The 26,820-nt window shown below is 41.2% G+C and overlaps 1 protein-coding gene and 1 long non-coding RNA gene across 14 annotated transcripts in view; one reads left to right on the top strand and one right to left on the bottom strand.

Annotated features, from left to right (window-relative positions):
- The window catches only part of MYCBP2 (MYC binding protein 2), a 144,708-nt gene that overhangs the window by 13,248 nt on the left and 104,640 nt on the right, over positions 1 to 26,820 (top strand). For all 13 annotated transcript variants that reach the window (XM_081198188.1, XM_081198189.1, XM_081198187.1 and 10 more), the window contains exons 3-17: positions 4,854 to 5,069; positions 5,195 to 5,348; positions 8,215 to 8,411; positions 9,981 to 10,223; positions 10,473 to 10,544; positions 11,846 to 11,942; positions 13,745 to 13,818; positions 15,868 to 16,006; positions 16,483 to 16,559; positions 17,553 to 17,757; positions 18,736 to 18,900; positions 19,341 to 19,499; positions 21,471 to 21,675; positions 24,750 to 24,895; positions 26,717 to 26,818. In XM_081198188.1, coding sequence (XP_081054314.1) covers positions 4,854 to 5,069; positions 5,195 to 5,348; positions 8,215 to 8,411; positions 9,981 to 10,223; positions 10,473 to 10,544; positions 11,846 to 11,942; positions 13,745 to 13,818; positions 15,868 to 16,006; positions 16,483 to 16,559; positions 17,553 to 17,757; positions 18,736 to 18,900; positions 19,341 to 19,499; positions 21,471 to 21,675; positions 24,750 to 24,895; positions 26,717 to 26,818 — 2,251 coding nt within the window. The remainder of the gene's footprint in view (positions 1 to 4,853; positions 5,070 to 5,194; positions 5,349 to 8,214; positions 8,412 to 9,980; positions 10,224 to 10,472; positions 10,545 to 11,845; positions 11,943 to 13,744; positions 13,819 to 15,867; positions 16,007 to 16,482; positions 16,560 to 17,552; positions 17,758 to 18,735; positions 18,901 to 19,340; positions 19,500 to 21,470; positions 21,676 to 24,749; positions 24,896 to 26,716; positions 26,819 to 26,820) is intronic.
- The window catches only part of LOC308589473, a 28,016-nt gene continuing 24,914 nt past the window's right edge, over positions 23,719 to 26,820 (bottom strand). Inside the window, exon 4 of the long non-coding RNA XR_014009296.1 lies at positions 23,719 to 23,883. This is a non-coding gene — a long non-coding RNA (uncharacterized lncRNA). The remainder of the gene's footprint in view (positions 23,884 to 26,820) is intronic.

The following is a 26,820-nucleotide window of genomic DNA, read 5'->3' as shown; positions in this document are numbered from 1 at the left end:
CCCCGAGCTTGTGGGGCTGGCGGGGGAAGAAGCAGGCTTGCTTCTCCGCCCGCCAGCCTCCAGATCAGGTCGGGGAATAGCGGGGTGGCGGAGCGCTGCCATCCCGCTATTCCCCGACCTGATCTGGAGGTTGTGGGGCTGGTGGGGGGGGAGAAGCAGGCTTGCTTCTCCCACCCCCAGCCTCCAGATCAGGTCGGGGAATAGCGGGATGGCGGAGCGCTGCCATCCCGCTATTCCCCGACCTGATCTGGAGGTTGTGGGGCTGGCGGGGGGGGAGAAGCAGGCTTGCTTCTCCCACCCCCAGCCTCCAGATCAGGTCGGGGAATAGCGGGATGGCGGAGCTTCGCCATCCCCCTATCCCCCAAGCTTGTGGGGCTGGCGGGGGGGGGGGGAAGAAGCAGGCTTGCTTCTCCCCCCCCCCCAGCCTCCAGATCAGGTCGGGGAATAGCGGGATGGTGGCGCTTCGCCATCCCCCATCCCCCGAGCTTGTGGGGCTGGCGGGGGGGGGGGAGAAGCAGGCTTGCTTCTCCCCCCGCCAGCCTCCAGATCAGGTCGGGGAATAGCGGGGTGGCGGCTCTGCGCCTCCCCGCTGTCCCCAGCTTTTGGGTGCAGGCTGCTGCCCGCAAGCCTTGCGAGCCCGCGGGACATCCCGCCGGGCTTGCAAGACTTGGGATAGCTTCCTGAAGCCTGGAGAGCGAGAGGGGTCGGTGCGCACGGACCCCTCTCGCTCTCCAGGCTTCAGTGAAAGCCTGCATTCGCCCCATAGGACGCACCCAGATTTCCCCTTCATTTTTGGAGGGGAAAAAGTGCGTCTTATAGGGCGAAAAATACGGTATGCAGTGGAAAGCAGGGTATAAATGCTTAAACAAATGACATAATGTGATTAAAACTCACAAAATCCAGAAAGATTAAACATCCACTCTGATATCCTCTGTTCAACATTGGTCACTAAAACAATCTCAAACAGGAAGTCTTTGCAATTATGTCTAAATGGTGTCTGTTGGAGATAACATACGAATGTGTTGAAAGTGTAGCTTATGGTGTTCTGTTTGCACACAAGGTGTTTCATCTCCCAGTGTCCAGGTGCAGCAACCTGTACTCTTTCAAACAGCTACCACACATCACAGAACACTCCAGAGGGGTTCCCAATGAGGCACAAAGTGCTGCCACCAGAAGAAAATATTTCACATCTGTTTGCACACAAGTTCATTCTGTATGGTTTCTTGCCACAGTGAAGGACTTACACGTGTCGTCTAGTTAGCTTTAGTCTGTGCTTTCACTTTCACTTCAGAAATGAGCATTTTAAAAGGCATGTAAAGGTAAAGGTAAAGGGATCCCTCACTGTTAGGTCCAGTCGCGGATGACTCTGGGGTTGCAGCGCTCATCTCGCTTTACTGGCCGAGGGAGCCGACGTTTGTCCGCAGACAGTTTTTCCGGGTCATGTGGCCAGCATGACTAAGCCACTTCTGGCAAACCAGAGCAGCGCACGGAAACGCTGTTTACCTTCCCACCAGAGTGGTACCTGTTTATCTACTTGCACTTTGCCGTGCTTTCAAACTGCTAGGTTGGCAGGAGTGGGGACTGAAAAACGGGAGCTCACCCTGTCATGGAGATTTGAACCGCCGACCTTCTGATCAGCAAGCCCTAGGCTCTGGTGGTTTAACCCACAGTGCCACCGGCATCCCCAGAAGGCATGTATCCTCATGCTAAAATTTGTGCTAGTGTGTTGGTTTTAAAAGATATATTGACCATCCCCAGCACAGATTTCCGTCAGTGGATAACAGAGGAAGGTAACTTTGGCTGATTCCCCCTCTCACCAGCAGCAGCCTGTGCCCTCTCAATCTGCTCCAGAGGGTCAGGCAGACCTTTGGAACAGCATGTGAGGTGGGGAGAGAGGCTGCATTGGAGATGGGGAATCAGTAAATCTTTCTTTCTCTCCATTATGCTGATAGAAGCTTCTTCAGGGATACTGTTGGATGTAGTCAGCTGAAAAATTGTAGCTATATGATATTTATTTAGCATCTTAAAATGAACAAATGCTCAGAATCTATCTGTTCACAACATCCTGCTGAAAAATGTGCAAGCTTAGGCCTTGAAAAGCCTTTAAGGAAAGGGAGTTTGTAATTCTGGGGCAGCAACCCAGGACTCCTCTTTTTGTGACATGATGGGATGAAATTAGCAAACAGAGAATATCAAGGCTTCATTTAACTGAAGACTTGTGATGGAATTTTAGAGGAGGTGTCTTTAAAGTCTAAGCTTCTTAGGATTTTTAAATTATAGATTAATATTGCCACCTTTAGCTGTGCCCAGCACTACTGTAATTTGCTATCTGTCTTCCTCCTCCGGGACGCGGGTGGCGCTGTGGGTAAAACCTCAGTGCCAAGGACTTGCCGATCGCATGGTCGGCGGTTCGAATCCCCGCGGCGGGGTGAGCTCCCGTCGTTCGGTCCCAGCTCCTGCCCACCTAGCAGTTCAAAAGCACTCTTAAGTGCAAGTAGATAAATAGGTACCACTTTATAGCGGGAAGGAGACGGCGTTTCCGTGCGCTGCGCTGGTGCTGGCTCGCCAGAGCAGCTTCGTCACGCTGGCCACGTGACCCGGAAGTGTCTTCGGACAGCGCTGGCTCCCGGCCTCGGACACGACTGGCCCGTATGGACAGGGGTACCTTTACCTTTACCTTTACTTCCTCCTCCACTAAGAGACTTGTTGCTATAATCTGTACCAGCTAAACCTTCAAACAATTATCAAGTGCAAAAAGTATATTAGACTAGAATTCAAGTTACAAAACCATGAATGGGAGTTGTTGCAGTCAAACATTTGCAAGTAGAACAGATATTTTTCTTGTTGTCACTTCAGGCTGTGTGGAGTGTAGTGGTAAAATCAAATGTACCCCAACAATGAAAACTTCAGTGAGTTCGGTAATAGTATACTGTAAAGGTGTTCTGATGTAAATTCCATGGTCTCCCCTTCCTCTGAAAACCATATACCTAAATTAAAATTGAATAGCCTTTTCCACAGCTTAAAAGCTTTGCTGCTCTGTTTCATCATTGCATGTGTCCCCCCCCCCCATTTTGTTTGAAAAAGTATCTGGAAAGGTTCACCCTTTTGACCATTGCTTGTAATGATCATACAGTGGTACCTCGGGTTACATATGCTTCAGGTTACAGACTCCGCTAACCCAGAAATAGTGCTTCAGGATGAGAACAGAAATCGTGCTCCGGTGGCGCGGCAGCAGTGGGAGGCCCCATTAGCTAAAGTGGTGCTTCAGGTTAAGAACAGTTTCAGCTTAAGAACGGACCTCCGGAACGAATTAAGTACTTAACCCGAGGTACCACTGTATTTATCTGTATTGCTAAGCCATAATCCTGAGAGAGTGAAACATGCATTTATTGTCACATGGCTCTTTACTATCAATACCTGCATTCTTCCAGGGCATTTCCCCCACCTTACCCCTAGACAGCAGGTCTTCTGAGTGCTGGGATAGATTAATGATACTTTTTGGTACCATTGATGGACAAGGCACAGGGAGACTTGGATGCCTCTTCTCTTTCTCTTCATTCTTCTGCTTCCTATCAGGAACATACGCTGGGGTTGGTCAGGTTGGCCCCGGGGTGGGGACCAGAAAAATCACACCTCTCTACTCTAGCCTACCCGTCCCTGCACTCTCCTTGCCAAGGGTCATGGCAAAAGTGAGATTGGAACCAAGGACTTCCGAATTTGTAGCTCAGCCTCTTTGCCACTACAGGGGTACCTCGGATTAAGTACTTAATTCGTTCCGGAGGTCCGTTCTTAACCTGAAACTGTTCTTAACCTGAAGCTCCACTTTAGCTAATGGGGCTTCCCGCTGCCGCCGCGCTGCCGGAACACAATTTCTGTTCTCATTCTGAAGCAAAGTTCTTAACCCGAGGTACTATTTCTGGGTTAGCGGAGTCTGTAACCTGAAGCATCTGTAACCACTGTATGTTACACTGGCTCAGTATTTTTCCAGAAAAAAGCAACATGTTAAGATACGAAGGGTAGCCACTCATCCGATACATACAGTGGACGCATGCCAGGGAGTGGCAGCCAAGTGGTACTCCTTGGCACATGCCTCAGAGTATTTAGGATCTGCACCTGCCCTTCATGTACCCTTCATACATTTACTGCAGCAAACAGCACCTGTACCATCACTTTAGCTGCGGCAAATATTGTAACGTGTGAAACCTTTTGCTAATTGAAGACAATGCACCTTTACCAGTTGCAGACTCCATGAAAGCAGTGGGAAGTGATGGGAAAGGGGATACTGTGGGCTGCAATAGCAGGTGGGCATCCTTTCTGTCCTTAATTAAAAACTGCTGCAGCTGTTTGACACAAGTCTTTTTGGTGCCATGCCCCTGGAGAAATCAGCTGTGAAATCCGCTTAATGAGTGAACTCATACTGTGTTACAGCTTGGCATCCTTGCAGCAGTTAATTTATAGGTAATTCCTGCAGGGAGGCTAAATAAGAAAGAAGAAAAGTTCTCTCAATTGTGATTTGTCTCATGCTTCTACCAAGAGAAGATATAGTGCAACAATATTTGATTAAGAAATCCCCCGTTTACGTTCATGATTTTGGTACAACAACAACAACTTATTTATACCCCACCCATCTGGCTGGGTTTCCCCATTGTGATTCTCAGTTTTTAAATGGGTCATCCTTGTTCTCTCCTTTTTTTTTTTGCTTTCCTTTGAGTAAAAAGGATAACTCCCCATCCCTTTGGCAAATATAGGTGACTTGTCAAAAGAATGTGGTTTTGATGAATGCCTCTCTAATACAACATGAAGATTTTGCTGACCTGTTGACTGCAAGAAAACGTCTTTCTTTTTTTAATCAGAGTGAAAACCTGGATAGTATGGTAACTATACCAGACATCAAGCTTCACAGCAACCCTTCAGCTTTCAACGTCTACTGCAATGTGCGGCATTGTGTTCTGGAGTGGCAAAAAAGGGAGACCTCTGTAGCCTTGGCTTCCAAAAACATGGTGCAGAGTGGTGATTCAGACAGTGAGGAAGAGGAGGAGGCTAAGGAGCCGCCTATCAAGCTTCCAAAGGCAAGTAACCCTGCTGACCACGTCAAGCTCCCATGTAAAAGGCATAATAATAGTCTTTGACATGTTCTGTAGTACAGAACTCAAAAGCATCTCTCTGTAACGGGACTTACTGTGTTGTATTTTAGATAATTGAAGTTGGACTCTGTGAAGTGTTTGAACTTATCAAGGAGACAAGGTTTTCTCACCCATCTCTCTGTTTGAGAAGTCTGCAGGCCCTTCTGAATGTTCTTCAAGGCCAGCAACCAGAAGGTCTCCAGTCAGAACCTCCTGAAGTTCTAGGTAATGTTTCCTGCAATTTAACTTCTCATTTTTCAGACAAAACAGTAACAGGGAAATATTGATAAAGCTTTAAATCACAATTTATGGGATGTATATCTGGTAGCTCACAGGGAGTATTTACAGTGGTGCCCCGCAAGACGAATGCCTCGCAAGACGGAAAACTCGCTAGACGAAAGTTTTCTGTTTTGGAGGTGCTTCGCAAAACGAATCTCCTATGGGCTTGCTTCGCAAGACGACAATGTCTTGCGAGTTCCTGCGGTTCCCCCCCCTTTCCCCCCTTTTTTCTAAGCCGCTAAGCCGCTTATCAGCTGATCCGATAAGCCGCTAAAAGCCGCTAATAGCGCTAATCCGTCAATGGGCTTGCTTCGCAAGACGAAAAAAACGCTAGACGAAGAGAATCACAGAACGGATTCTTTTCGTCTTGCGAGGCACCACTGTATTTAGTTCTTTTATTTGAAATATTTTTTACCCTGCCTTTCCTTGAAATGATCAAAGCTGCTTATAGCCCAGTGCAAACAATTAAAAATACAAGTAAGAATAACAGCTAAAGATGAAAAAGAAACAACAGGTGAAATGATTCAGAATCGTATAAGGAGATTACAACATCAGTGTAGTCCTGCATGATTATGAATGTTTTCAGAGTTTTCTGCTGGCAATCGTATTGTCTTTGTTCTGCTAAGATTTTCTCCAAATGTATTTGCAGAATAATTGGGTAACATAAGGCTAATTTAACAGAAACTGATTTTTAACATTGCTAATTGTATGAAGTGTAAAAAATTGATTTGCAGCGTTATGAGCAACTGCTTTTAAAGATAATTCAGCAACCACGTTAAAAAAAAATCACTTTGCCACGTATATGCAAGTAGACCAGTGTGATCTTCATTACATTGGAAACAATTTTAAAACTATTTTAGCTTTATGAGTGTTTCATGCTGGAGAGGGAAGGTGGAGGGAGAAAACCTAATGCCAAACTGCTTTAATAGAAGGGCATTTAAGCCAATTTTACACCACATCACCCACGTAGTGGTCACTGATAATTGTTTCTGGGTTGAATCCAGCAAAGTCATTGTGTGAGCAGAATGACTTAGAATCATAGAATTGTAGAGTTGGAAAGGATGGCAAGGGTCATCAACCCTCTGCAAATGCAGGAATCTTTGCCTAGCATGGGACTTGAACTGAAAACCCTGAGGTTAAGAGTCTTATGCTATCCCAGCTTCTGCTAATGCTGCAGAACGTCTTCCTTTCTTCCCCATCCCCTGACACCCCCCACACGCATCTGTTCTGGAGGGTTGGGGGAAATTCTAAAAACAGCAAGTTATTTTTTTAAAAAATTTCCACCCTTTCTTTAACCAGTTCTCTCTCTCTCTCTCTCTCTCTCTCTCTCTCTCTCTCTCTCTCTCTAGCTCCTTCTGTGCTCATTGCATGATAGAAATAGGGCTAATGTTTATTTATTTCATTTGGGGCATGGGACACAAATAAGTGCTGAAACATATAAAACATGGACTCTTACATGCTATATCAACAAATCTGTTATAGTATCTGTTACAGTTGTACCTCACTTTGCAGCCGGGATCCGTTCCGGAACCCCAGCCGCTAGCCGAAAAGGACTCAGGGCAAAGTGTCGTGTCTGCACACGCACGCGGAGCGGTTTGTGCTTCTGTGCATGCACAAAGCACGATTTAGCGCCTCTGCACATGCGCAAGTTGCAAACCCGGAAGTAACCCGTTCCGGTACTTCCGGGTTTGCTGCGGACGTTCGCCGGAATGGATGCTAGACAAGGCGGACGTTCGCGGAGATATTACTGTATTACAAGTTTCATTCTCCACAGCCAAAGTAGTAAGGCAACATGTTTTGAGTGATTGGATGACTATTTTCAAGCATTCTGCTGTGAACTGAGTGGTTCTGCTTGAAAGGCAGAAAACCTCTTGTCAGATAGATGTATGTCAGTGACATTGAACACAGTATTATGTGTCTTGCATATCCTTTAACCATTGAGTATTCTCCAGACTTTGGGTTGAACAGTTGAGGATCTGAGTTCTTTCTGATGCTGCATGGATTCCAATTTATTTAAAAATAATTTCAGTGAGCAGTGTTAATTTTTTTAAGGATCCAGGGCAATCATCAGCATTGTTGCTCTTTCACTTTTCCAATAAAGCTCCTATCTTGCAAGGCATTAATTGCTACTTATTTATTTACTTGTCTATTTTATTAACTGTATTTATAAATCACCCTTCCCCCAAAGGAACGTAGGTTGATGAGCAACAAATGTACAAAATTCATAACGCAATCAGTAAAAGCACATTACTAAAAAGAAATATTGATAACTCATTAAAACACTGATTCAAATATTGTTGCAGAGTATTAAACATCCTGTGGTCAAACTACAAAAGTATGGGAAAATATAAATATCTTGAATTGACATCTGAAGGACAACAACGAGGCTGACAGGTGTACCTCTAAGGGAAGATGATTCCAGAGTCAGGGCCCCAGAAAACAAGAGCCGGCCCTTTTACGTGTCTCTTCCTCCCGAATCCTAATAGGGACTATGTTACCTCCCCCTCAGTTGCTCTTAAAGGATTGAGTTGCAATGGAGGAGGTGTTCCTGCAGATGTCTGGTCCCCAAGCTGTTCAGGGCTTTATAAATGATTGCTAATGCATTGAATTGGGCGCTATAGTGAACAGTCGTTGCAGAGTCTTTAAGACTGGATTATTGTGAGCAAGCTAGCATCATACAGTACCAAACAGGAGTTCACAAGAGCATGGATTACTAATGGCAGGTTATCATAACAGTACTTCTTGAATCGGTATTAGTTATCATTTGTGATGACTCTGCTTTTGTGTAAATAACTCTTTGTTCTATCTTTAGAGTCTCTGTTCCAGCTTCTTCTAGAAATCACTGTTCGGAGTACTGGAATGAATGACAGTACTGGTCAGTCTTTGACAGCACTTTCATGCGCTTGCCTCTTCAGTCTTGTAGCTGCATGGGGAGAAACGGGACGAACGCTTCAGGCAATCTCCGCTATCCTTACCAACAATGGGAGCCACGCTTGTCAAACTATCCAGGTCTTTGATCAAAATTTGGATTATTGTGTTGGCTGATTGCATCTGTATCTGTATCTGTCTCTGATCCCAATAAATTGCTTGATGTTTCCCAAATCAGAGATGGCCAACTTGAGTGCTAAGGATTGCATTAGAAATATATGTAGTTTGGAGTTCACTGCAATTGGCCTAATAGAGCTTGCCCTTTTCATGGATGCAGCACATGCCGTATGTTTGACAAGTATTTGTCATGTTATTCTGAAATGTGTTTGGAGTAAAATACCTGAAACCTTTCCTTGAGGAATTGTAATATAAGTCTTTAGTTGAAATGCATTGCACTGGATCCAAAGAAAAACACAATTGGTTCCAGTGGTCCAAGGAAGCTTTGTACTTCTGTTTTTCGAAAGCAAACCAAGGTTTGAAAAGTGGCTTGTGGAATGGTGGGTCTGCCACTCAAAGGGAAAAAATAAAAAACCTCTGACTGAGCATCCCTTTGGATCCCAGCTGTAATAAATATGGGCTTCTAAGTATTTGCTTCCTTGTTTGACCAAAGCCATTTCAGGCTTTTGTTTTCTGGAAACCCACATTCTTGAGATTCTCAGAGCAGCCTTAGGCACGGTGAGAAATGCTCACTAGTAGATGTTTTGTGCTTTTGCTTTTACCCTTTTCTTGTTACAGCCACAGGAGAAATTACATAAGCGGGAGGTTTAGGCTGTGACCCACCTGAAGCTTGTGCCTATCTCCTATTATGTATTCCTTTTTTAGTTATCAGAAAAAGCAGAAGTGCCGTTTACGTGTTCATCTCTTTCTCACTCCTGCTTATAAAATCTGGAGCTGCTCTTTGAAGCTTTCAGATTGTAAAGGTTTCTGAGAACTTGCATTTTTGTTTCTTATACAACTACTAAAGAGCACCATAAGATAAATACCTCTATTTTCCAGCTAGGCACCTCTCCTTGACCTTAAGCAAAATTATGGTAACAAGAATGAAATTACCCTCAAACTCTGTGGAACTTTCAAGTGAAACACATTGAAGATTTGAATGTAAATAGTTTTGTGAAAGGGAGGAATAACGTGTATGTGTCTTATGGGTTAGATCCATAGAAGAGTGAACAGTGTCTGCTCATTCAGTGGGGGTTTCCTGGCTTCACTCCAACCCCTTGAATCTTTCCCACACGAGCCACTGAGGGTCTATATAGAAGGGGTATGGGGGACTGAAGCAGGTTAGGGAAATTGGAAGAATTCGATGAGACCGCCTTTGGCGGAAGTGCCCTTTGGCTCACACAAGAAGCCTTTGGATCCAAGCCAGTGTTCATTCTCATGAAAGACAACTGCTTATAGCAGAAAAATAGAAAAATAAGTAGTCATTTGCAGTACATGCTACAGACTAACTCAAGTTGTCACTTGGAACAACTTTCCCTGATGCTAGGCAAAATCCATTTCCATAAGGTAGGTTAGGTGTTGAATGAACTATCATAGAGTCTATATCATTTAGTATTAACTTTCAGCTAACTGCGCTATGTTGTTTTCCATTTTTAGGATTGGTGATTTAAAGTTTTCGAGTAAGTGACAGTGGTTATCTTTCCCCCTGTTTAGGTGCCAACTATATTGAATTCCCTCCAGAGGAGTGTACAAGCTGTTTTGGTGGGCAAAATACAAATCCAAGATTGGTTTAGCAATGGGATTAAGAAAGCTGCCCTGATGCACAAGTGGTCTTTAAAGGAAATCTCTGTAGATGAAGATGACCAGTGTCTCCTTCAGAGTGATGGTTACTTTTTGTATTTATTATGCAAAGATGGACTGTACAAAATCGGCTCTGGCTACAGTGGGACAGTCAGGGTAATTTACATTTTGAGCTTGAACAGTTTTCATGAATCTGTTTTTAAATGAGTAAAACTTATTTCTATTTTTTCATCAAATTTATATCCTGCCCTTCCTCCCAAAGGAGCCCAGATGTATTGAACATCTGGACATGAAGGTGCATCGGACAAAGAATTGTCCACAGTTTACCAACTCGTTTTTAAAATGTTGCTTTTTTTGTATGACTGCTTTATAGATGGCATCTTCAACAATTGTATTAAATTGCAGGGTCATATATACAACTCTACATCTCGCATCAAAAATAGAAGAGAGAAGAAGTCTTGGTTGGGTTATGCTCAGGTAGGCGGAATTTGAAATCAAATACAAGAAATTAATATTATATTGAATGAGCTATAATGTAGGCTAAATTGGACCAAACATTGTATAATTCATTATAAATCCATTGGTGTAAATGGAAAGAAAGTAATATAATTTGAGCTTATAATTCTAAAATATAAAATTAAACTTTAAAATATACATGGTGGCTAATGTAAAATAGGAATATATTCAATTTTTGATACTTACCCAAAAATATTGTATAGGACTTGAGGTGGGACAAAGTTCACTTTTAAAATGGCCATAAAAGGTATCAAAGCACATGGCTTGGCAACAATTGAGCTGGGTAGCAAAATGTACTTTTCCTACTTGTTCCTAATGTTTGCTACGGCATAGTGAAAATATGTACAGTCATACCTTGGGTTGCAAACGTGTTCTGTGCGGGAGGCACGTTCGCAACCCACAGCCTGAAGCGCCGCGTCTGTGTGTGCGTGTGACGCGATTTGGTGTTTCTGCGCATGCGCGAGCGCCAAAACCTGGAAGTAACCCGTTCTGGTATTTCCGGGTTTGGTGTGGTCCGCAACCCGAAAACGCACAACCCGCAGCGTTCGTAACCCGAGGTATGACTGTATAGCATGTCACTAGATGTCTAACATCCTGCAATTGTTACAGGAAGCAATCTTGGAACTGCCCACCCCTCCCCAGTTACAAATATCTTGACTAAAACCTCCATTCTCTTGTCCATTTATCTCTATGGTCTATATTGTATCTTTGTTGAACTGTTGTTTGATCATGGGGAACAGTGGAAGATGAGATCTGTAGGCCAAGTCCTTAATTCATAGTACTGCTGGATGTTCTTCCTTATGTTTTGGGGGAAGGAACAGGTTTCTATTGGAATATGAAGGACCACTGAGCATATTTTCCTTCAAATGTTTCTTTTGCTTATTATCTACTCTTGGGAATAAGACATTCTAACCCAGATAGATGTATAAATAGAAATGTTCTGTTTACCTTCCTCTTGCTTCGTATTGCACTGAACTGCAAATATAATGACATCATCTTGTCAATATGGACTGTTGGCAAGCATCATGTGAATCCTATGATGCATTGTGCTTATTTAAGATGACTACTTAAACTTCAAACTAACTGCAAAGCAATCTGTTAAAGGTGGTATACACTCATGATTGAGTGTGCATACATCCCTCCATAAAAGGATGTCAGTTTCAAAACAGGTAAAGCAGGAAAAGATGAAATAGCGTTTATTTATGTTACTGCAAACACAGTTCTGGAATTTTAATGGTCAGTTATTCATTATGTCTTTGTAGGGTTATTTGTTATATAGAGATGTGAACAATCATAGCATGACAGCCATAAGAATCAATCCTGAATCTTTGGAACAAGATGGTACAGTAACTTTGCCAGGTACGGAAATGCAGATTGGCTCTTACGACTGCTTATAATATTACGTTGTGCATGACCTTGTTTTGTTTCATTTTTGTTTTATAGTGTGTGTTCCGTTTTTCTGAAAATACTGATAAACTTATTGCTTATGATATAAGCTTCACATTCTGGACAAATGATATAATACATTAATGATCATGATACTGTCAGAAATGACCAAACCAGAGTCTGTCTCCTGATTCATGACTGAATCAACATGGCAAATTAAAGCCTTTTAAACGGACATTAGCAGTTAAGCTTCACAGGGGTATATTATTTCACAACACATTCTGCTGGAATTCCCCAGTGAAAGAAGAAAAAGAACTCTCAAAACCAATGTACAGTGGTGCCCCGCAAGGCGAATGCCTCGCAAGACGAAAAACTCGCTAGACGAAAGTTTTCCATTTTTTGAGTCGTTCCGCAAGACGAATTTCCCTATGGGCTTGCTTCGCAAGACGAAACGTCTTGCGAGTTCTTGCGAGTTTGTTTCCTTTTTCTTAAAGCCTCTAAGCCGTTAATAGCCGCTAAGCCGCTAATAGCCGCTAAGCCGCTAATAGCCGTGCTTCGCAAGACGAAAAAACCGCAAGATGAAGAGACTCGTGGAACGGATTAATTTCGTCTTGCGAGGCACCACTGTATCGACTTTCTACAAACGATTGTTTTCCAAAACTTTCCCTCAAAGTGTAAGTGTTCATGGAATGGCACATCTGCTGCTGTAGACCATAGTCTGCTGTCAGAGCTGCTGACAGCTCTGCAGTCAACTTGTGAGATAACACCAACACCTGGAAACACAGCAAGCAGCTGACAGTGAGCAGCGGCTTTTACATGACAGAATGAGGTCTATGCTGTGTCTCTGTGTTATGCCAGTGCTGCTTTTCAAGGCTCTGGAAGATCAGAGCTACTTTGTCCCATCTTGGAACCACAAAGTTCGGTAGCTTTGGCATGTATTGACTCTGCAAGGCACAGCACTGAATATTGCTTTGCTGTGTACTTAAAAATTAACACACCAGTTGCACCGCTGAGCATGGCGTTGTGCTGTAGCCGTTTGCAGAGAGCCTTTCTTACTAAGGACTGAGCTTTCGGAGAGCTTGCCCATGGCATGCCTCCTAGCCTAGCAGGCTCCACTGTGGGAGTTAGGTAGTGGAAAGCACTCCAGTGGCATTACTGCACCAAAGTTTGAAAGCTTAGTAGTTCCTTGGGGCCGTGAAGGCAGCCTGACAGTCTGTGCTGCCGATGCAAGGAAGTGTGCTTAGACCGTTCCTTAGCAGCTCCCAAACTTACTCCGAATATAACCCCTCAGTAGATGGTTGTGCCAGGAGCCCACAGTATGTTGACTCATAAATAAGCCACTCCTACAGCTATTAACTATAAAGTTCTGAATCTAAATTACCAATATGTTAATTTATCAATAGTTAAAGTGTCAGTTTTAACTAGCACATAATTGTCACTGAATATGTACACTGCTTCGTTGATCAGGAGGCGTTTCCTTTTTGTTTCTTTTTTGTAATTGTGGTGTTTATCATCTAAGCATGCAATAAAAGAAAAGCTTATTGATCTGGATTCTATTTATGTGCTAAAATATATCGAAGCTTCGGCAACTTCTCTATACATCAATAAAATACTTAAGATTTTACGTTGTGTTTGCTGCAATTATGAGAACAAAGCTGCTTTGGATGTATTTTCTATCTGTGTAGAGTTATTTATGTCAATGAATCATTTATGGAAATTTGGAGGGTAAAGTATTTTATGTGACTTGATGTTGCATAATGGTGTGTTCTATACAGATTGCCAGGCTGAAGGGCAAAACATCCTTTTCACTGATGGAGAATATATTAATCAGATAGCAGCTTCTAGAGACGTAAGTATGATACCTCCTCTGATATTTGTTTTCAAGGACTTTTTGTCATGAGTTATTGAATAATCTAAATGCTGGCCTCCAAACTCTGCAGTTATTGCACATTCTTAGCATGTTTAATGCCATTAAAATATGCATCACAATACTCTTGTCATATTTAAAAGAGAAATGCATGGGAAGAATGGCTATCCCCTAGACTTCTTAAATGAATTAAATGCATATTTCAGGAGCTTCTAAGTTTTATGTTGTCTGACTTGTACTTATTCGTCTTAATTGGAGATTACTCCTGACTATTTTGAGTTTGTATGGTGCTGCTTGCTGTTATCACTTAGCCATTCTTTATCTTCTTGCACATCTGTCTTAAGTGCCAAATATTTGCCCGCTGGCACATGTATCCATGTTGAGCATCTGGTGTTATAGTTTAGCTCTCCCACCCACATCATACTTCTCGGGGCTGTTGTGCTCTCTTAACCATTCTGATCTTCAGCTGTTGAATACATTTTGCTGCAAGTGTTATAAAATGAGTAGTGCAGCGGCTTGCATAAAATTGGAAGGCCTGTTTCTCTAACAAATACACTAGTTTGCATTATTTTGACTTAACTGTTATGGAAAATATGCCATTTTAATGTTAGGATCCTAAGTGCCTTAATCATTCTCATTGGCTCTCTGTTTTTTATTTCATTTTGAAAATATCTTCCCTTTCAAATATTCAAGGAATTATTATTATTATTAATTATATCCTTTTAAATGCCTAATAAACACCTTAAAGTCAGATTTGTAATACTTTAACTTAGAAAAAATCTTTACCTCAGTGTCTTTAATAGCCTTGAATCAGTTTGGAATTAAAAGTATAAACTTCATTTCATTTAAAATCAAACTTTTATTTGGCTGTTCTAAAAACAGCCTTCCTTCTCATTACCTTGGTTTGTCTACACTTCTTGAAGAGCTGGGGATGATGTGGGGTGAGGAGTGGAATCCTTTTCCTTCATGAGAGCGGCTATTACCTCTGGGAAGGTGAAATATACAGGTTCAAATTTACCTGTATGCCTTCCCTTCTGCAGCTAGTGACACCTTCATGGGAATGACTTTCAAGGTGAAATGTTTGAACACCTCTCTCTTACGCCACAGCACAATCCAAATCCACCTACCCTAGCTGCTTTTAGGAAAAGAAAAAGAGGTCAGGGGACCTAAACATGGATTTCTGGCATCTTTTATAGTTTTGCCTTAAAGAAGGTTTGTTTTGCCTCCAAGACGCAAATGACAAAAGAAGTCCAATATTTTGTTTGATACCCTAAACACCAATTCACTTGTTTGCAGGGAGGAGGTTTGCCTGGGAAGGTAGGTGAAAAGCATGCAAAAGACCCTAATACTTTTGATAGCATTTCAGCACATCTGTCACGTTAGCAGATGGTCTGTGCTTTCTGCAGGATTCAGATAAGGGCAAGTGTTAGAAATGCAAGGTATCAAGTAAAAGTGGGATTCCTTATTTTACTAACAAATAAGCTAACATGTTAAACTCTTGGGAAATGCTGCAGAAAACTCCCAGTTCTTGCTAATTTCCTGAGCACCTAGATGCCAAAATGTAACTGATACTCAAAGGACTGGAAGTATTTTGTCATTTAAAAGGGAACTTCATATATTTTCAGACTGTAGGAACCTAAACCTGGTTGTTTATTTTCAGCACCTTTCAGTTGCTTCTTTTTTTAATAACCAAATGTATAACAATATTCTCTGCATACAAAATTGATGTGCAGATATTCATATGGTTTAATGAGCTTTGCTTATATTGTGTGTGAGTTAAACATTGCATTGGCAGTTAGGAGATAGGAATGTGCAAATATGAAAAAGCTTTCAGTTATGGACTAATGTGTGTTCTTTTGCTTGTTGTGTTTGCACCGTTATTCATATTAATCAGCATCTGACCCTGCATATATCTTATTTAATGAAGGAGTTGCTAAAGATTCACAATACAATCTAGGAAGAACAAGATTGCTCTATCTTGTGGCAATAATTATTTTAAATTGTTGAATATTGTATTGTTATTTGTTGCAGGATGGTTTTGTAGTTCGAATATTTGCAACAAGTACTGAGCCGGTGCTACAACAAGAACTGCAGCTTAAGCTTGCACGAAAATGCTTACACGCATGTGGTATCTCATTATTTGATCTGGAGAAAGACATGCACATTATCAGTAAGGAATCATTTCTCTATTTTCCTGTTCCATGTTTAATAAATTGCAGAGAGCATAATAGTTTGATTCAGTATGAAGAAGCATCCAAAAGGGAAACATGCTTTAAAGCTGAAAAAATAAGTGATAGGTTTGATGCACTCATATAGGTTCACAAATTATTTACCCTATGTGGGTCAGTGGTACCATTGTTTCCACAATTCTCAATTATTTGTCAGGGTTTTTTTTTAAACTAACCAATTATTTTTATCCTCCAATGTAATATTTGTTTGTAATCGTAGTGTAATAGAGTGTGTTTCACTATTTCCTGCCCAGGAGTTGTGTTTGAAATGACACAATATTTTGTGTAAGATGTTTGTACTTGAACATTTGAATGGACACCAGTTGCCAAAACTGAACCCATGGAGTGTTTGAATTTGACACTGAAAACACCTGTGTTTGAAAAGCATTGATAGCTAATAGCAGCTTTGTGTTTGTAGGTACAGGGTTTGATGAAGAGTCAGCTGTTCTAGGTGCAGGAAGAGAATTTGCACTAATGAAAACGGCTAGTGGAAAGGTATTTGAAACACTTTTGTGTTAACCGAACTCCCCTTGGCTTGCAGTAATGCTGTTTGTGACTTGGGCACAATGTTATATGTGGGCCAAACTGTGTGATTCTCAGTGAATTGTAAGTAGCCTTTCTTCAGCGTTTTCTTTTCTGAATCCAGACATTCAGGCTTTAGTCTGCAGAGGAAGGCTAGCAAAAGGAGAGGGGTTATTTTTTAGCAGGGAAAAGTACCAGATGAGAAGTTAGATAGCACCCACATACACCCCATGTGGGACTTCCACTTCAGAATGTGGCCTGCCTGCCCAGCTGCATTTTCCAAAAGAGAAAAAAGTTACATGGCATTGTGTGGATTGTGAGTCACTCTTTTCTGAATTGTTTTATATAATAATAATAATAATAATAATAATAATAATAATAATAATAATAATAATTTATTATTTATACCCCACCCATCTGGCAGGGCTTCCCCAGACACTCTAGGCGGCTTCCAAAACAATATTAAAATACTGTAATACATCAAACATTAAAAGCTTCCCTAAACAGGGCTGGTTCAGATATGTCTTCTAAAAGTCTGGTAGTTGTTCTCTTTGACATCTGGTGGGAGGGCGTTCCACACCGAGGGTGCCACTACCGAGAAGGCCCTCTGCCTGGTTCCCTATAACTTGGCTTCTCGCAGGGAGGGAACCGCCAGAAGGCCCTCGGTGCTGGACCTCATTGTCCGGGCAGAACGATGGGTGTCCGGGTAGAACAATGGTTTCCTTTGTGAAAGTTCCTCTATATACTTAAAGAAAAGAGCAACCTGATGAGGTAATGTATTAGTGTGTAGCAATGGTTCTCAGTGTTTTCCATAGTTTTGTAAGTAAAGCTTCATTCATTGCAAACTGGCTTTGAGTAAAATTAACATACCCACTTAGAAATTTGTCAAACCGCTTTTCTCTTTCTTTTTTTACATTGATTGAATGTTATAATTGAACTAATGTTAGTGTCTCGCCTCCCCTTCAGATTTATTATACTGGCAAATACCAGAGCCTTGGAATAAAACAAGGTGGTCCTTCAGCAGGGAAGTGGGTGGAGCTGCCGATCACCAAATCTCCAAAGATTGTTCAGTTCTCGGTTGGGCATGATGGCTCACATGCTTTACTTGTTGCGGAGGACGGAAGCATATTTTTCACGGGCTCAGCAAGTAAAGGAGAAGATGGAGAATCAAGTAGGTTTGGGGCGTTTGTGATGCCTGCATTAACAACCATTAGAGAGATGTTCCAAAGTTTGAATGAGTACTTTCTTAATTTCTGGTTCTTTGTGTTAGGATTCATAGTCCTTTTTCACCTGGGTGATATCACAATTTGTGCTCTCCAAACATTGAAGTGTTCCTCCTGTGAATAAAGAAAAAAATCAGGTGGAAATTTATTTTCTGAACGATACTGCAAGTAGCTCAAGTAGAAGCACATCTAGTGGTGTGATCATCATTTTGTGTGTTTTCTATAGAAAACAGCATAATATATTTTCATCCCTGATTCTTATTATACAACTTGGAAGCAACATTTTAAAAATTATCGTCAAGTCTCACCTTAACCTTGCACCTCCTAGTCCTTGGAATATATGCAACAAAGTCATACTCAGAGTAGACCCATTTAGTTCCTTGATTTTAGTGGGTCTACTCTTGGTAGGACTAACTTTTTATCTCCCCTCCCCCTTGCCGGACATTATGTGTGTATTGTACAATAGTGTTAGAAACACAGTGTTGTGTGTACATTTTTATGCTATTTGTGTGTATGGGGTGGACTTGCTTTGATATGTTTGCTTTGAGACATTTTGAACAGAATTTGCAGTTAATAGGTCACAGTGATAACATTGTTTGCTTTGTGCCTGGACGTTTTCTAAACAAAACCTTAGCCGTTTATATGCTGTTGCTTTGAATCCTCATATATGTGTACTGCTTTGCACGCCTCTCTGAAAATGGAAGAAAGCATAGAGCTCTTCATAGTATCATGATGACAGTGCTAATTCTTTCAGTTTTGACTTTGAATATGCAGAAATACAAAAGGTAGAAGTATAATGGATATCCACTATCTTCCTTTTTTGTATGTATAAATAGCTTAGATTTTCAATCATGTTACCATTTATTTCCTTAGCTTCATGTTAAATCTTAGATTTTCTAATGTAACACTTTCCCCTTCTTTTTAAGCCAAAAGTAGGCGGCAGTCTAAGCCGTATAAGCCCAAAAAGATTATCAAAATGGAAGGAAAAATTGTGGTATATACAGCATGCAATAACGGGAGTAGTTCAGTTATTTCAAAAGATGGAGAACTATACATGTTTGGAAAGGACGCAATTTACTCTGATGGCAAAAGTAAGTTAATATTGTAGATGTTTTAAAGAACAATTGACTTGATAAAGAGAAATAGTTTGTACTATATATGTAGCTGTCCAGTTGAAATTACTTGCAGAGGGGTTATGTTGTGATGCTGTGTGAAATTAGTTTTATTTTCATTGTTGTGTAAGCATTTGTGCTGCTGAGCTGTTATTCCCCCTTGGTAGAAACAGACATTATTAGTAGGTGTTGGTCCATTGTTGGGGGTGAGAATCCAAAAACTATAGGTAAGAAAATAGCCTATTAGAATAAGCTAGTATATCCCAACTTTGACGTCTTGATTGGGCCTAATCAGGGTATATTAGCTGGCTGTTGCTTTTGGTCTTAATAGCTTCTTGTCCTTCTACATCTGAGTTACAGTGCATATATATTTCACAGCAAGGGAATGTTTGCCACTCAGATGTGTGTTTATCTTTCAGGTTTAGTAACAGATTTGAAAGGCCACTTTGCAACTCAGGTAGCCATGGGCAAAGCTCATACTTGTGTGCTGATGAAGAATGGAGAAGTCTGGACATTTGGAGTGAATAACAAAGGACAATGTGGACGAGACACTGGCTCCATGAATCAGGGAGGAAAAAGTCAGTATTATTTTCTGTCTTGTGGTGCTTCATTGTCAAGAACGATTTTTCTCTATCACCATCTCTTCCATCTCACTTTTTGATGCTTGCTATACTATTTCTCTTTAATATTGCATGCTTCCTTTATAAAAATTCAGGCTATTCATGTTTTGTATTAATCAGCAGCTTTCTTTCCATCTTGCCTGTAGTAGATGCAATACCTGTCCTGCTTATAATATCATTTCCATTATTTATGCTCCTTAATCTGAGCAGCTTCGGTACAGTGGTATTCAAAATGTAAAGATAGCATCTGTTACAGTCCTTAAGAGCCTGAATTTTACACATTTGTGTCAGCTTCTATGTGCATGCCTCCCCCCAGTACCTTTCTGTTCCAGTCAGGCAAACAAGAGGTCTTACCACAGTTCAAATACACTTTCCAGCTAGCCAAAGAGGGCAAAGCCAACGAGAGGGAACAGGGGCAGTTGAGAATCCCAAAGGCTGGGTAGAGAGGTTTGTAAAGCCACATTTGGCCCCTGAGTCTGAGGTTTCCCACCCTTCATCTGAACCTAGGTTTAGATTGTATGAAGCTACCTGCAATGAGTTGTACAGTCTCTCTCCCCTTTCCTCCATGTGTGGGTTTAGGGAATAAAAGCTTGTATTCTCAGTTTTGACTAAATCGTATTTCCATTATGCATGAACTTTAGGAACCCAAACTTCTTCTAAATCTGGTATGCTGAACAAAGCAGGATAAAAGCATGGTTTGGTGTGTTGGGCTAGTGTTAGAATAAACCATAGCTCCCAAAGTGTGTATTTAATGGGGAACTGCAGGTTACTCAGAGCTGAAACCAAAATCTCACTCCTCTCCTCTAATGCACCAAGATTAGGAAGGGAAAGACGAATTCAAGTGCCCGAGGTTTGCCATGGCTCTTTCCCAGCCATTCAAACCACAATACATAGTTGCTTTAGAATGGCTGAGTTTTTTGTGTCATAGTTGTACATTAGGAAAGTTTTTAATTTTATTCTTATTATATTTATTTATTTATTTATTTATTTATTTATTTATTTATATGCCACCTTTTTCCCTGACAGGGATTCAAGGCGTCTTATAGATAAAATAGGAAAGGCTAAAAAATATAGGAGGCAAAAAACAAATAATAAAAAACACTTAAACATTTATAAAATTAAAACTATATATAAATATAAAAGATATACTAAAAACTTACAGTTAATCAGAATGCAAACAGTTTGGCACCAGCCCTTTCATTAAAAGCAAAGCCCATTGGAACAAGAAGATCTTAACCTGCCGGCAGAAGGACAGCAAGGAGGGAGCCAGTCTAACTTCTCTAGGGAAGGAGTCCGGGAGTAGCCACTGAGAAGGCCCTGTCCAGCACCAATACCAAGTGTGCCTGTGAGGGTGGTGGAATTGAAAGAAGACCCTCCCCTGAGGATCTCAGAAACTGGACTTGTTCATATGAGGGAATATGGTCTTTCAGATAGCTTGCTCTCTATCCCTAGCCCTGGTCAACAATTTGGCTGCATGTCTTTGCGCTTGTTGACATTTTTGATCACTTTTCAAAGGCAATGCAACGTAGTGTGTGTTACATTAACTACAGCTTTAGCTGGACCTCGTAGACACACTTAAAAGTACCGTATTTTTCGCTCTATAAGACGCAGCAGACCATAAGACGCACCTAGTTTTTGGAAGAGGAAAACAAGAAAAAAAATATTCTGAATTTCAGATGCCAGAACAACAAGAGGGATCGCTGCATAGTGAAAGCAGCGATCCCTCTTGCTGTTCTGGCTTCTGGGATAGCTGCGCAGCCTGCATTCGCTCCATAAGACGCACACACATTTCCCCATACTTTTTAGGAGGGAAAAAGTGAGTCTTATAGAGCAAAAAATACGGTACTGCTCTCCAAACATAGTTTTCCCATGTGATTTCTGTACTGCAGTGCTGTCTTGCCAGATCTGTTAATGGTTGTTTTCTCTCAGGTTTTGGAGTGGAGAACATGGCGACAGCAATGGATGAAGATTTAGAAGAAGAGCTAGATGAAAAAGATGAGAAATCCATGATGTGTCCACCAGGCATGCATAAATGGAAGCTGGAACAATGTATGGTGTGCACCGTTTGTGGGGACTGCACAGGCTATGGAGCAAGTTGCGTTAGCAGCGGACGTCCTGACAGGGTTCCCGGAGGGTAAGTAAAAATGCCTAATATGTAGCTGAACAATACTTTATTTATATGTAGATTTATGTAGGGGACTAACCCCCCCCCAATACTATTCAGTGAAAGAAAGCATACCCATATATGTTTTTTTTTTAAAGAATAGCTGGTTTTTTTCTAAGAAGAAATTCTGAATTGCTTATAGCTGTGTTCATTTGACAGATTGGAATGTATTGTCTTCTGGTTAATAGTTAGGCCAATATGTGTGCTGGATGACAATGTTTTGAAGACCTGAGTTTTAACATGCAGCAGATACCTGTAAAATTCACCAAAAACACATGCATTGCAAATGTTTTTACTTGGATCTAACTTTGTTTCCCTCGGTAAATGGTGTGTGTGGTTTCTGCTGATTTCCCCCTCCAGTCCACTGTATCCTCCAGGAATCTGCTCTTGAGGATTGGTAGATACTCCAGCACGTGGGTGGGTGGAGCAGGAAAATTGGTTAAAATTGCTACCTCCCCCTTTCTGTCAATGGGATTCTTTGAATGAATCAAAAGGCTGTCATGAACAAAAGAATCCTTCTATATTTGCAGATAGATCCAAACATAGCTACCTCCACATTTGCATAGCTTTGATCTTCCATTTTTCTCAGGAATCTTATTTTCAGAGCTATGCTGTTTAAAAACAAATTAGCTCTATATTTAGGGACTTGGGGGCTCTGCCTCCATGCTCACTTTGCTTGCCCAACCCCCTGCCTCGATTTCTGTGCCCTGAATTCAATTGTGCAGGGTGAGCCTGTGATTGCTTCTGCTGCTGATTCTCCCTGCCTTTTTGGCCAGTGCCTGCAGCTGGCTGTCCGTGAGTGTGGTCACTGGAACAGGGCAGGATGAAAGGTGACATGAAGCCGAGCCTGGCTGTGTAGAGGAAGGAGTGGGCTGGAGCGCTTGCTGCCCCCTCCAATGTAGCCGAAGCAGCTCCAGCCTTCCACAGCCAGCTAGTGGAGTTGCACAGAGCAGTCAAGGTTCCCCTTTCTCTCCCCCAGTAGTAGTGTTGCCTGGCTGCATCGCCTGGGTAAGGAAGGGAGAGCGATTAAGACTCTTAGTGATGGAGTCTTCATGAATATTAGGCACATACAGTGGTGCCCCACAAGACGAATGCCTCGCAAGACGGAAAACTCGCTAGACGAAAGAGTTTTCCATTTTGGAGGTGCTTCGCAAAACGAATTTCCTATGGGCTTGCTTCACAAGACGACAATGTCTTGTGAGTTCCTGCTGGTTTTTTTCCCCTCCCCCCTTTTTCTAAGCCGCTAAGCCGCTTATCAGCTGATCCGATCAGCAGATAAGCCACTAAAAGCCGCTAATAGCGCTAATCCGCTAATCCGTCAATGGGCTTGCTTCGCAAGACAAAAAAACCGCTAGACGAAGAGAATCACAGATATAGATTCTTTTCGTCTTGCGAGGCACCACTGTACCTAGTCTCTACGCCTCTCTGGTCTTTAGCCTGGACACTGAGATCCAGCGCCGAGGGCCTTCTGGAAGTTCCTTCATTGCGAGAAGTGAGGTTACAGGGAACCAGACAGAGGGCCTTCTCGGTAGTGGCGCCTGCCCTGTGGAACGCCCTCCCACCAGATGTGAAGGAAATAAGTAGCTATCTTATCTTTAAAAGACATCTGAAGGCAGCCCTGTTTAGGGAAGTTTTTAATATACAGTGATACCTCGGGTTACATACGCTTCAGGTTACAGCCACTTCAGGTTACAGACTCCGCTAACCCAGAAATAGTACCTCGGGTTAAGAACTTTGCTTCAGGATGAGAACAGAATTCGTGCGGTGGCAGTGGGAGGCCCCATTAGCTAAAGTGGTGCTTCAGGTTAAGAACAGTTTCAGGTTAAGAATGTACCTCCGGAATGAATTAAGTACGTAACCAGAGGTACCACTGTATAATGCTGTATTGTTTTTAACACTTGATTGGAAGCCGCCCAGAGTGGCTGGGGAAACTCAGCCAGATGGGCGGGGTATAAATAATAAATTATTATTATTATAGCTGCCTTATGCAGAATTGGAGCATTGGTCCATCTAGCTCAGTAGCGTCTACACTTACAGGCATTGTGTCTCCAAGTTTTCACACTGGGTTCTATCTTAGCCCTACCTGAAGATGCTGGGATTTGCACCTGGCGACCTTCTGCATGCAGAGCATATTTTTTACTTCTGACTGGCAGCCCTTCGCCAAGGGGACTTCTTTGCCTAACAGCAGCAACAACAATAATAAATAAATAAAATTTAAAACTTATTTTCAAGTTGCTAGCATGAATTCTCTAGGTTTTAGGCACTCTCCACCCTGTCCCCACCTTTAAGTCTCGGAAAAGTGTGTGATTATAGTCTAGGGCAAATATAGTGTATATATAGAGAAAAGAGTTATTCACATAGAATTTTGCTTGCAGTGATGTGATGGATTGCAAAGTTCAACACTGGGGGTAGGTGGTATGATTTTATGCTTGTGAGTTAAAAGGCTCTCAAGATATCCCTCCTTACGCGGTATTCTCTCAGAGCTGTCAGGTCATCGGGCGTTAGGGAGAGTATATTTTCTTTGGTGTGCTTTTGGAATGCATTGTCAATGGGAAGTCATTGATACAAGAACACTCATGGATACAAGAACTACTTTGAGGTTTTCCCCCCAATTGAAATTTTGTGAAATTAAAAATAATAATTAACTACCACATCTATTCTTGTTGGTCTTTGCTTGAGATGGCTTTTTGCAGATATATTTTAGTCTGTATTTGAATTGTTTATGGCTTTTAATTGATTTTTATTAATTATGTTTTTTGTTGTGATTGTATACTTTTGCTTTGTAATCTGCCTTGAGAGGGCATTTGCCATTAAAGGTGGCCTAAAAGTCTTTTGAATAAATAAATTTTATCAGGGATTGAGATGCCAAAGACTAATTACAGGCAATATTGCTGATTCTATCTGGGAGCACAGAAGTATGAAATATATTTGTGGCACAATGAGCAAACCATGGTTAAGAGCTATGTGGGTTTTGATCTTAGTTATATGCATGAGTGTTGAGAGTATTTCCTCTTTGGGTAATACAATATCTGTGCTTTTTTCAGAATCTGTGGTTGTGGTTCTGGCGAGTCTGGCTGTTCTGTATGTGGGTGTTGCAAAGCCTGTGCTAGAGAACTCGATGGCCAGGAAGCAAGGCAAAGAGGAATTCTTGATGCCGTAAAAGAGATGATACCACTGGACCTTCTGCTAGGTAAGTGATTTGAAAATGGGAAACATGGAAACCTTTGGAAAGGGGTTTATTTTATTTTTTTAAAAAAATATTTATTAGAGTTTCCAATTTTTTTACAAACAAAAAGAAAAAGCAAACATAAATATATTAAAAATGCATAAATTTCACAACTTAATTTCTCATAACTTATTTCCCCGACCTCCTCATACCTCCCCTTCTTGTATATCCAGTTCAAATTGTTTATACAGTGGTGCCCCGCAAGACGAAATTAATTCGTTCCGCAATTTTTGCCGTCTAACGAATTTTTCGTCTTGCGAAGCACGGTTTAAACGGTTTAACAAAGTCGCAAGAATTTTTCGTCTTGCGAAGCAAGTCCATAGGAAAATTCGTCTTGCGAGGCAAATCGCGAATGAAAAAACCTTTCGTCTAGCGAGTTTTTTGTCTTGCGAGGCATTCGTCTTGCGGGGCACCACTGTACAGCAAATCCTTATCTCAAAGCATTACAGCTTAAAAAGAAAAAAAAAGAAAAAAGAAACACCTTATTTTCTCTCCAACATCTTAAATTGTTATAACTTTAAATTCTTGCTTACAAAAAGAAAGCCATTTTATCATAATTACAGCTTGAAACCACTTAATTTCAGTCCAACACCATTCAACAACCTTTGGAAAGGGGTTTAAGCTTAATGTTACCAGTCATTTTCTTGAGCTGACTTTGTGCTGCATTTAAAACCAGTCTTCCTTAAGAACTATACCTAAATGTAGTATTGTAGTTTAAGAATGTTAAATATGCTCTGGGCATTTTAATTTGGGATGAAATTTACTCTTGAGCCAGAGATGTTAAATTTCTGGACAATTTGAAACCATGGATGAAAGCTGGGTGATATAAATCTAGATCGTACTCAAAGTATACCTATTAAAATCAGTGGATTTATGTAACTTTGACTTAAATCCATTGATTTCAAAGGGTCTATTCAGAGTATGACTAACATTGGGTGTCTTCCTGCCCCATTTTTTTTTCTGAGAAAAATAAAAGTCCTGTGGGAAATAGAAATATATTCAATACTAACCTTCTTTAAAAGCCAACAATTATTTTACTGCTTCCTCAGCATAAAATGCATTTTAGTTAGCATATAAAATTGTACTATTGGATATATCTGAGAAATTTACAGAGCAATCGTATGCATTTTTACTCAGCAGTAAGCCATACTTTGTTAAGTGGAGCTTTCTAATCAGGTAGATGTGCTTAGCTTAACAGTTAAGAAGGGAAGAGGTTAAAAAAAAATCAACAAAAGAGACTCAAGTTCAAAAGGAGAGTATCTCAAACTTAAACCAAATGTTCTACAAAAAAAGCAAGCAACATTTCACAAACAACAAATATCTATCTTGCTCCTCTCATGAAGGTGGCAGTACTCTCTTTAATATGGTACCCCTCTTTAATATTGTAGGTTGCCCTGTGAGAGTAAAACTGTATTAAAAAGCTTTTCACTCATCTGCCAAGAGAATATTTCTTTAGGGTTTTTTAATTTGTTTCTTAGTGTTTCCAATTTTTCCTTTAGTAAAAAAAAGTTTCAGAAAAAACACCCAGCTCCAGACAGTTGGGGTCAGAAGAGTGCAACTTAGAGGTAATGGCAGGAACAGAGAATTGTCTAATAGGGTAATCCCCCTTCTATTCCTAAAATTGTTTTTCTCTCATGCAGATAGATAAAGCACAGCACTCTCACGCAGCTATATCTTTCATTCAGAGGCTTACTTTCTTTTTAAAGTGCTTTAGAAGTGATAGTAGTATCCATTTAGTATGCTGACAATATGAGAATTCACGTGTCCCTTTATTTTTTTCTCCAGCTGTCCCTGTGCCTGGAGTTAATATCGAAGAACACCTGCAGTTGCGACAAGAAGAAAAGCGGCAGCGTGTGAACAGGAGGCACAGATTGGAAGAAGGGAGAGGT

Source organism: Podarcis bocagei, assembly GCF_964188305.1.
Source record: "Podarcis bocagei genome assembly, chromosome: 6".
In the NCBI taxonomy this organism is placed as follows: domain Eukaryota; kingdom Metazoa; phylum Chordata; class Lepidosauria; order Squamata; family Lacertidae; genus Podarcis; species Podarcis bocagei.
The sequence above is the reverse complement of the archived record's forward strand: the minus strand, read 5'-3'. Positions and strand labels throughout refer to the sequence as shown.